This window comes from Boleophthalmus pectinirostris, unplaced genomic scaffold, assembly GCF_026225935.1.
Source record: "Boleophthalmus pectinirostris isolate CB_2022bp ecotype Guang Dong unplaced genomic scaffold, ASM2622593v1 HiC_scaffold_13, whole genome shotgun sequence".
Classification (NCBI taxonomy): domain Eukaryota; kingdom Metazoa; phylum Chordata; class Actinopteri; order Gobiiformes; family Gobiidae; genus Boleophthalmus; species Boleophthalmus pectinirostris.
The window spans coordinates 19,151,106-19,162,485 of NW_026571036.1; the positions used below are offsets into that span (position 1 = coordinate 19,151,106).

At 35.8% G+C, this 11,380-nt stretch overlaps 1 protein-coding gene across 2 annotated transcripts; it reads right to left on the reverse strand.

The window, feature by feature from the left end:
• Window positions 1–5,593: 5,593 nt before the first annotated feature.
• blk (BLK proto-oncogene, Src family tyrosine kinase) lies at window positions 5,594–11,125 on the reverse strand. 2 transcript variants are annotated; one of them, XM_055149516.1, is made up of 14 exons: window positions 10,997–11,125; window positions 10,640–10,760; window positions 10,423–10,540; window positions 10,319–10,346; window positions 9,973–10,066; window positions 9,800–9,887; window positions 9,613–9,715; window positions 9,387–9,536; window positions 9,086–9,238; window positions 8,582–8,761; window positions 8,346–8,422; window positions 7,492–7,642; window positions 7,093–7,224; window positions 5,594–6,995 (listed from the first exon to the last, which is right to left on the reverse strand). In XM_055149516.1, exons 3-14 carry the CDS (start codon window positions 10,507–10,509, stop codon window positions 6,793–6,795), a joined length of 1,446 nt encoding a protein of 481 aa, XP_055005491.1. In that variant the 5' UTR covers window positions 10,510–10,540; window positions 10,640–10,760; window positions 10,997–11,125; the 3' UTR covers window positions 5,594–6,792. The 2 variants fall into 2 exon arrangements, with proteins under 2 accessions (XP_055005491.1, XP_020775315.2); XM_020919656.2 differs by having other exon boundaries at window positions 9,613–9,716; window positions 9,789–9,887.
• Between the last annotated feature and the right edge of the window lie 255 nt (window positions 11,126–11,380).

Consider the following 11,380-nt stretch of genomic DNA (forward strand, 5'->3'; position numbering starts at 1 on the left):
AAATAATGTTAGCCAGTAACCTCTAAAGGTTTTTTTTACTAACCAAAACATTTTTGATCAACACTTATCCAAAAAAGAGGCCTACTCTGAAAATGTTCCCAGAACGTTTAGGGAACCAAAAATGTAACATTCCCCAGAGGTTTGTTCCCAAATCTTCCAAAAAAAAACCAAACAACATTTACCTACTGTGAAGGTTTCCTGAAGGTTACAGCTTAAGTTAGGTTAGAGGAATGTTTAGGGAACATTTAGGGAACGTTAGGAGTAACCCTAAGAGACCCAGCTGCTATAAAACTTTCCAAATGACCTTAAAACAACCAAATTATCCTTCAGGGAACATTCTGTAAACCTAAAAACAACCTTCCCAGAATGACATTAGCTGGCCAGAAGAATATTGATGTTGTAAGTCTAAATAAGCTTAAGTCTAAATAAATAAATATCGAGGTATTAATTTTTGTCAGTATCAGCCAGCCCTAAATCTGTCAAATGTAGATGTAATAACTGAAAAATATATCACTTTTACTATTTGACTTTGACTAAGTTTAGCTGTTTTCTGTTATCAGTGATATGTGAAAAGATAACATATTCTAACTGGTTTATATTACACTTTACAATGCAACAAAGAAAGTTGTCTCGTGAGAAGTCATATGTTCAGAAGATTTAAAGCAGCCTACTGTTAAAAACAAAAGAATATTAAATTCAGCATTTTAATTGAGTTCAGCATCATTAACCTTACAGATCACTTTTTGCTAATTTGTCTTGACTAATTAACTATCACACCCACAACAGAAATAGTCTTCTAATTATTTATAACAACTTTTGGCCAATAATGAAACCTTCCTAAAATAACAGTTTAGTTTGTCTGTTTTCACCTCCATGGGGCTGTGAGGGTCTGCGTACAGCTCTCACACATCAGGCGGGGCACAGCAGAGTGGAGAGGACAGCCGTGTTATCAGGAAGATGAATCGCATTGATAAGCTCAGAGCACTGCCTTCTGGTCTCACTCCAATTGCTTGTCTATAAAAGAATCTGCCTGCCTCCACATGCACAGTCCAACATACAACAGTACTAGTGTGTATTTGACATCATAATCTGTAGTGCTGCATAGTTACTGTTGTAGATGTTTATTTAATCCACAACTTTGTCCACGTATTGATTCCATTAAAGGTCCTATTGCTTTTAGCCAGGTAAACATACCCAGAGTCTTGTTTGGTTTCATTTACACATGCTGGAGTGACCTTTTAATATTAGTCTGTCTACAACTTCAAACCTCAAAATGCTCTATTCCACGTTGTGATGTTATGAAGAAGTTTTCAATTTAACAGCTATCTTTGACCTTTTTTTCAATAGAGATTGGCAATTCCAGGACCGAAATTATCCAAATGATTATAGTGAAGGTGTATAGACTTTAAAAATACAGTGGAGTACTTCCTGTATTAAGTCACTGAAACATAGATCTGAAAATAGAAAAACAGGCCCTTTAAGCACTTCAAACCTTTTAGCAGAAAAAGTTGTCCTTGCCATGGTTCTTATGCACTCTTTTTACGCTCTTGGCAAACGCATACAGAAAAAATAGGTTGACAAGTCCTTGTTACCATGACATTTAAGAGGTATTTATTTATACAGTTCTAGGCTATTGTGGTTCATAGTTATTGCAAGAATTTGTGCATAGAAATGTCAAGCTCAACCATTTTACAAGAATACATGATTTTTGCTTATTTTTTAGCTCAGTTTTTGTTATGAATTCTAGTAAAGGTCAGCAATAGACATAGGGCAAAGCAAATTTTGAGTGAGTCCAGATTCGTATTATGACTTTGTGAGATGGATCCAAGATATTGATGTTTTAAGGAAATGATTAGTTTCATTGTGTGCCATTGAATTGGATTTTAAAGTTCAATATATAGATACAAGATGAGATGCATTACTGTACTATATTTAAAATGTCACATAACTGTGGATTCAAACTGCTGAAAATGTGGTCAAAAAGAAGAAAAGAACACATTTTCTGGTACAAGATACTTATAATTGTGATAATATTATGTCATGAATGTAAAATGACTCATAGGAACAAAAAGAAAAGTCTGAATCAAAAAGGTGATATAATTACAGTTTTGCAATCTTATATAACTGCATCAAGGTCCTGGGTTTGTATGGTGCCTTTGAATACAGAGCACACTATAAGACTTCTTTAATGGTTTCTTGCAAATGTGTTACATGAAGAGTGATTTTATATTTATGTCTTTTGTTTGCCATTTTACCATCTTTTGATTGGCATTGGTCTGGTGGTTGTATACATCTGTACTCTTTAGATTGAGCAATGAGCACTGGCACACAGTCTCCATACAGGACTTAAGCTGTCATTCTATTCCCATCCATGCATAATGACAAGCAAGAATGTTGCAAAGCCCTTTGAAAAAGTTATATAATAAAATGCTGCATTTTAATGAATAAATTAAAGAAGAACCTTTAAAAATGTTTGACTTTTTTCTTTCTTTTTTTTTTCTTTTTCTTGAAGCATTTATGTCTGATTTAATTTTAAAAATCCCAAATGGTAAAGTTTTGTTCTTCCTAGCTACATTAGGAAAGATGAAAAAAGTGAATTGCTTGGTGTTCAGTGCATGTGGTGCAGAAGGAGGGCTGAAGTGGCCAAGAGCTTTATATAGCTCCTCAAGTGGTTGGATATAATAAAAAAAAAGTAATAGCATAATGAATACTTTATGTTTTGACCAGTGTTCACAGATCTAAATTACAACATACTGTATATGGAACAAATTGTGATACATTGTGTACGTTGCTGTAACTATCACCCTCTGTAAGAGCTGCACGTTTGGAGAAGCCAAGTTAGTTGGACAAATGGATCCCTCTTCTTACAAATAGTTAAAATATTCTTCTGTTTAAACACAAAAAAGTTTGAAACACACTTTTCACTTGCTGCCAAAAGTGTTCAGCCCCCCATCTTGATTGCCAGAGTTATGTATTTTTGTTATAAAGATTTGATAACATCTTCAATCTAATCTTTTTGTCCTCAGAAAAAAAAAATAAAAAATGACATGACAATAATGCAAGAGAGACGTGTTTTCAGTCCAAGGTCAAAGCTGCAGGTAAGAATATTTACAGTGACATTTGCTACACAAACAAAAAGGTGAGCGAAGATGTGACGATGGGGATCTCTGAATGGAGAAGAGCATGGACGTGAATACTGATCAGTGCATGATGAGCTGTCAGCACTGGTGAGCTAACAAAAGACTTTATAACACAAGGGATCAGGTGTTACGTAAGACGGCCATAGCCAATACAGCAGAGTGCTTATGGCTGTCCTCAGTAAACTCCATTTGTTCCTTTTTACATATTTTTTTTCCATAAAAGAACATTGTCATAATAGTCAAAATGAAGTCGTTTTGCCAGCAGTATCCGTCTGTAATTTCTCCCTGCACTTGCTCCCTTATAATTACATTTGCCCTTGAATCAACATTGAGCTGGAGGTCCATTACCACATTCATTTGGAGGTGGTAGGGCCCCTGCTAACTCCAGGCTCTAAAGCTTCCTCTCACTAAATGAGCTTTGGTTTGACGTGTTGCATCAGTTTAGCAGAGGGTTTTGCCGAAATCTCCTCAGTACAGCCCTAGGAAAAAGGAAGATTCCACAGAGACATTACTGCATGTTTGTGTTAGTGTCATTAAAGACAATTCTATTAGCACTAGTGGCGTCAGTCTGTGTAGGACTCACTGGTCAGCAAATGCCTTGGTTATATACTTCGTAGTTTTGCACCAGACAAATTATGTAGAAAAAAATATATATTTCAACTCTCAACATTTCTTCTTTTCAACAACAAGGCCAGCATTTTTATTTTGGCAAGAATTCCTTTGTTTATGAATATCAATTTATCTAGAGTTTGGCACAGAAATACACTGACTTATTTCACTTTTGCATTTTCCTGATCACAACTATTGCCAGCAGGCAATGATTGACTGCTGAGAACCAGACAATGATTTATACTGTCAAATAAATGTCTAGACATTTGAAATACCAGTCCACAAATGGATCTCATTTCAAATATGAATGAATATGATGAATTTTTGTTTTATGCCACTTGTTGAAGAAATCCATGAACAGACATATATATTTTTTTCTTGATTTTATTAATTTCAACAAGCAAATCAAAAAAAAAAAAAAATCACAAGCATTTATAATTTGTTTTTCTTGGTTTCCTTTTCCAACATAATTAGCCTAGTGGTTAATTAATCATGAATTTACCGAGATTTAAATTGAAATTCTTCATGAAATTCAAACCTGCTAAACATGGCATCTTTTTTGTGTATTTCAAGAGCTCTCATGCCTGTTGGAGCAAACGCACTTGATGGATAGAGCCCATTAAATGAAGACATCAAAGCTCCTGAGAGGAAATATGTGCACGAGGAGCATAATGTCAACCAAAGCCATTGAAAACAGCCACATTACTGAGATGAAAGTGGGGCTTCTTTCATCTGCTCTGCCTCTGTCCCTGCTGGTTGTGGAGGTTATACTCACAGTGCTAATGATGTGACACGAGGGGTGGAAGAAATACTCAAGTTTGTTACTTAAGTAAACATACAAATACCGGAGCAAAAAAATACTCAATAAAAGTATAACAAAAAATTTACTCAAGTAAAAGTATTAAATTTCTGCATTTACAAATGCCCTTGTGACAGTAGCTCTGTTGGTGGAGTATTCAGTGCAGCATTTGTTCAATGAGCCGAAGGTTGGTGGCTAGAATCCTGCTCTCCTGGTCAGTGTCTGCGTACACTATAGTGTATGAATGTGTGTGCGAGTAGGTGAGTGGTTCCTTGTTGTAAAGCACTTTGAGAGTCTTGAAGGTGGAAATGTGCTGTATAAAAATGTGACCATTTACCAAAAAGTAAAAGTAGACATATTTTGTACAGATTTTAAGATTTAATTAAGCTTCGAATGTAGTGATTTAGGTAAAGATTTATGCTGTACTTTGTTAAGTAGAAACAATTGAACTGATAGTTTTTTGCTGTTTTTATTTCTAGATTTTTGTTTGCTCAAGCTACAAATGTGTTAAAAAATTTACTCCTTCTTTTCAGAAGGTCTCAAACTGTAATAAAAACATGTTTACTTTTCAGCCCATAACTGCTCTCAAATGTAGTGAACTAAATGTAAAAATACTTAAAAATGTACTAAAGTAAAGTACAGATATTTATACTCTGTCCTCTTGTCTCATTTTTGTAAAAGCTGTCTCTCATAAACACTTTAGACTATCAGACATAACACAGCTATATAGACAATAAACCGGAAGTGCACATCTTTCCATTTTTCACGTCACAGCTAAATGGGTTCTGGGTCCAAGTCTCAGACACTGAAATTTCTATGTATGTAACAGCTGCACACTAAACAAACCAACCAGCATGTAGAACTTGATTAAAGTGACTCCAGCAGCAGAAGAGGTCAAATCCAGAACCAGTTACACAGCTTTTTCAGTCAGATATATTTATGCTTTGTTTTCCCTCTTGTTAGTGCATGTATGTTTAGCTAACTAAGGTTTTTAGATGATGTATGATGAAAGTGACCAGCTGTCACTGCATGCAGAGACAGATACTTCCCCATGCACATATTTATTTATATAACAAAATGTAAAACAACATATGATGGGAGGTGGGAATTCACATAGACATCTGAAAAACTAAATTAATACATTGTATGTTTCACCAAAAAGAATGAATTTAAAACAAGGACTTTAATAATACTGGTCTGTTCATTCAGCTCATGTTCTTTATAAAATGTATTTTTTCATCATCCTGTGTGAGCCTGACATCTACTGGTTACTGTTGGGATAACAACATTTATAATATTCCCCTCCTCTTTATTTTGCAAAAACAAAATACAAAATCATCACTTATAAGCAATAAACAAATGAAGGTAATAAACTGTATTTATGGGATAGCAATAACAGTATTGTGATTTTGGCAGCACCTTTCAGTGATAAAAGAAATGAAACACACACATTCACTTGGAGGTTGCCCCCCTCCCAGCTGGGCTCTCTCCAGAGTTACATCACTAGGTTTTGCAAAGGCCAACTTTCACTTACAGTAAACAAAAAAAATACAGTTTTGATGATACAACAGAAACGGTTTCCAAAATACATAAAGATGCATCATTTTTTTATTGTTCTTGTTAGACCACAAGCTGCTGTTCCTGATAAACACGATGAAGACAACAAAGCCACTTATCTTACCCAATAATTTATTTTATTTTGATAACTAACTAGAAGATATTTTATGTACAGGATAGGACCTCACCAGTCTCCAGCTCTAAATGTGGTATTTGAGGAACGCTGACGCACACTTCCTGTTTCCTTGCAATCAGGAAATGGCTGGGTTTAACCCCTGCTTGGTGGGGCCATTCCACTGTTATCTTCAAGATATTGTCTCACCCACCAGGGATCAAACCACAAGGTCTAAGGCTGTAGGGCTTCCTGTTGGCATCTCAATGACTTATATGCAAGTGCACGGCTTAGACTGCATTTATACAATTCTACATACAACACCCCAAAAAAACAAACAAAAAGCATGGTGTACTGTTTACACCAGCTTTTGACAAAGTTACCAAAATACAGGGTAGAAAATATACAACATAGTAACTAATGACAAACCTATAAAAGAGCTCTTGTAAAATGTGCTTGATTGTAACTCTTCCACTTCAGGGATAACATCTTGAGATGGTGATGTGTCAGGTGTTCTTGCTCTCAGAAGTATTAAATGTCTGTTTTGTCCATTATTGAAGGTCATCCAACAGTGGTTATGGATGTAACTCATACTGGCCCTCTGTTGCAATGAGGAAGTCATTGAGTGTGCTTTGTAAAAACTCAAATGTGGGTCTTGCTGCTGCCTCCTCTTTCCAGCACATCATCATTATCTCATAGAGTTCATTGGGACAGCCCTCGGGACACGGCATCCGGTACAACGTCTCCAACATCTTCATCACCTCAGGGTTGGTCATTCCTGGGCAAAGGAAGTGAAAAGGGCAGTGAATCATAATGTTTGGAATATAATTTAACATACAACATTTGTGTATATTACAATGTTTCTTTCTGTTTACCTGGGTACGGTATTCTTCCATAGGTGACTATTTCTGTGAGAAGGATCCCAAAAGACCAGACATCAGACTTAATGCTGAATGTGCCGTAATTAATGGCTTCTGGAGCAGTCCACTTGATTGGAAATTTAGCCCCTAGTAATCAGATAAAACATGAGCAGGCTCAGTGTTTGTACATGCATCTGTGCATATTGATAATAATAACCTCAGTGTAGTTAGACCTCAGTGTTAAGACATAAATAAACATTGATTCCTTTAATGCAGACATAGACAACTCAAATCACACAGTAGTTCGCATGCCTTTAAATAAACTAATTGCATAACCACAGACTTTCAGTTCAGTATGAGGTACATGCACTAGCACGGTTTATATATATATCGTGTGTGCATAATATAGCCAACCTTCTTTTGCAGTATATTCAGAATCGATGATTCGTGCCAGTCCAAAGTCTGCGATTTTACAGTGAAGGGTCTCACTGACCAAAATGTTGGCGGCACGCAAATCTCGGTGGATATAGTTTTTCATTTCAATATATGCCATGCCCTCAGCTATCTGCAAAAAAATAAATAAATAAAAAATCTAATAATAAGTTGTTTGTTTACATTAACACTGGATTATTCCATTAGGCCTCCAGATTTTACAAACTTGAACACATAAAAGCAAAAATTAAGTACAATAAATTGCCCAGTTTTATTTTTAGAGCAGTTCAGTCTTGATGGAACTATGGTTTCCTGTCCGGATGTTAATAACTGACGTAGAATGCGTTTTTCACAGTAGCAGCCTAACACACAAAAGCCACAAAACATAATATTTTCAAATTGTTCAGACACAGGACACTTAACCTTACAACACTGACACTATATTTCAACTGTACTGCTGATTACATTAATTATAAATTGTTGATAGAAAAGCTATAATTTAAAGTTGAGAACAATATATTAATTTATGATAACTACATGGCTAAGTTGGTTAGGGATAAAGGTTGATCATATGGAATCTTCCATAGCAGCTCAAACCTCAGATTGCATTTACTGAGTTATAGGACGTTATGCTGAAAAAATACCTTGGAAAAACATGTTTTCTTTGAGCAAGGTCAACTCTCCGCAGATCAAACCTGTAACCTGGTGGTGTCACTGCTATCTCCATGGAGATAGATAATTTTAATGCCATACTGTAGAGCATTTTAGGCAAAGCTTCTTCACAGAGAAGAGCAGATGGTACACCATACTAGAAAAGTAAAATACGAGATACCCACCTGGGCAGACATATCTATTAATTTAGTTAGCTTCAAATTTTTGCCTTCGCTGGTCTGTAGGAACTCCAGAAGAGAACCTGCAAAGAACAAAATATATATATTTTTTAAATCTGTGTTACAGGTCATGACACAACACTGACACATTTCAATACAAAACTCTGATGTAAAAGTGACATTAGCATATCCTGTGAAATCATTTTCTTTGAATACTGACATAGTTCCTCATTTGTTCTTACCATTTACCATGAACTCTGTCACTATGAGGATGGGTTCCCTGGTGACGACAGCGTGAAGTCGCACTAGTCGCTCGTGTTTTAACTGTTTCATGAGGTTAGCCTCTTGAAGGAAGGCCTCTGGCTCCATGGTCCCCTCCTTCAGAGTTTTGATAGCCACTTTCTGTGTGTTTTTATAGTAGCCTGAAATGTAAAAAAAAACAAAACAACTAAATTTACTCAACAGTTTACACTATAGAGCTACCAAAAAGATAACCAACATCTCAAAACTGGAAAAAAAAAAAAGAAAACTAAATAATAAATTGCAATGTCGCTAAAACTATATCACACATGGCCTTGATTTAATTAAATAAAGCAATTTACAGTTTTGTTTCAACTTGACTGAACTTACTGTGTCCAAAATGATATTAACACATTACTGAAAATTGTTATATTTATAAACTTTGCCGCATTCAGCCCAGTTTTACACTAACATTGCCCAAGATGTCTATTAATTTGTAGTCTTACCCATCCAAACTTCTCCAAACTGCCCAGCCCCCAGTTTTTTCACCATTTTCAACGTCTCCCTGGGGATCTCCCACTCATCTGCAGCCCACGGTCTCTGTGGGGTCCTGGGTTTACACGGAAAAAGAAGCCGCTGACACAAGCCATCTGCTGTACCTATGAACAAAGATAAATCATACAAATTCAGCATGCATTATTATGTGCTCTGACCACAAAAACACACATGACTATTTGCAAGTAGGTCCAAGTTCCTCTCTTAAGTATAAGCAGCACACACCATTTGAATTCCATAATGAAAACTTACGGTTGTAGTATCTGACCAGGTCCTGCAGAGACACAAAAGCATTCGAAGGGGTGATGTAGAAACCTCCTTTGTCCAGATTACGGATCTTGTAGTGTTTTACCACATCTCCTTCCTCTAGGACATAATCTCTGACAGACAGGGAGAAAGAACCTATAGAATAGTTATGTTATTGTTGCAGCTTTATGAAGTTTTACAATTGAGATAAAGGAGGAAATGTCTTAGTTACCTTTACACGTCTCACTTTCTCTGATCAGAAATGACCCAGGTTTGTTTCCTGGAGCTAAAAGAAGTCGCTCAGTTTCTCTTCGACTCACATCTTTGAAAAACCACCTATAAATATTAAACAAAAAACACATTTACATACTATCACACAGACATACTTCATATTAGGACATATATTACTTTTCCACTTCCAGTGTATCTGCTCTGGCCACATAATTAGATGGTATTAAGCCTTCCTGACCAGTTACCAGTGAGCGTGCCACCCACCACTCTCCATTTCTGCAAACAAACAGTAGTTTCTGGCTTAGGATTTCATATTCCACTTAAGTAGTCTATTTAACATAATCTATTAAGTATTACTTACTCTTGTATAACCTTGAGTTTCTCTCCCTTTTTGAAAGGTAGATCAGTGTTGTTGGTTGCTACAAAGTCATGTTGAGCCACACACACATTATTATCTGAAAACCAAAATAGAAATAATATGTTCATTTTACTGTTGCTATCCACATATTTAGTGTGTAAAACTCGTGCAAAATGTAAAACTTGTGAATTTTCTTAATCTCATCTTTTTCTCATATGCAGAGGAAGTCACAACAGATTGTAATCGCTGTGTGCAGTTCTCTTTTAATTAGTAACATTGTGTGGGTCGACTACTGGTCTTTTTTAAAACATAAATAAATAAATAAATAAATAAAACTCTACATTATTACCATTTTGATATGCGTTTCCATTATTCCCCTGTCGACAGAAAGTATAAATAGATCAGGTAGGTTACTAAACTGTATATATTGATCTTCTCCTTTAAAGTATTTACAGTGTGATTGGAAGAGCTTAAGGCCTGATGTTTTTGTTTGTCCTTGTTGAAATTATAATCCTTCTGGCCACTGCAAGCACAGCCCATCCTAGATGCTGAAAATGGCACCAAACGTAGCCTGCAGAAAAAAACAAAACAAAACAAAACAAAAAAACTAACTAACTAAATAATAATTTCCAGCATAAAAATGTAATTGTGGGAGATAATGAAGAGTCACCTGTCAGTGTTCAGGCTTTGCTCCTTTTGAATGACAGGTTTAGTACATTCATGCTGCTGCTGACATAATCTGTTCAGAAAAATGCTACTTTCTTTATGATGAGGCCAAACAAATAACCATCCTAAAAGAAGAAATGAGATTTGTTGATGCCATGAGGCTACAGAAAGGATCCAGAAGAGACTTACTGCGTTACTGTACTCTATAGTTTCTTGACACTTACATTTTCCGATCAGCAATTATTACAATGATAATTTTTTAAATAAATACATACAAATATAGATAATTACAAGTTAACAGTAATAGCTCAGTAATTATACTTTCAGAAAACAAACAAAAAAATGAGAAAAGGCTACAGACCTGAATCTTTTCCTAGTGACTTGTTAGTGAAGTGCTCTAGTGGCACTGTCTTCTACTTCCTTATATCTCTCTTATCAGCTCAGTTTGTAGCCCACACTCTCTCTCCTCTATGCTCCCTCCTCCTGACAGCATTAGAGCATCTCCCAAGGGGGCTGCAAATGAACCCTAATAATAATATTAGACCTAATATTAGGCCTACGGTTAAGCTTTTACACACAGTTGATAATTATTACAGATTTATATGAAACACACACAGACACTCAAACCATACAGGTCTATTAAAGTATGAGTCTTTTTCAGAGGTATCGTGACACAGCTTTATGCAAAAATAAACTTATTTGAATTTCCCCCCGTTTGTTCATGACGAACAAATCAACTTTCCAA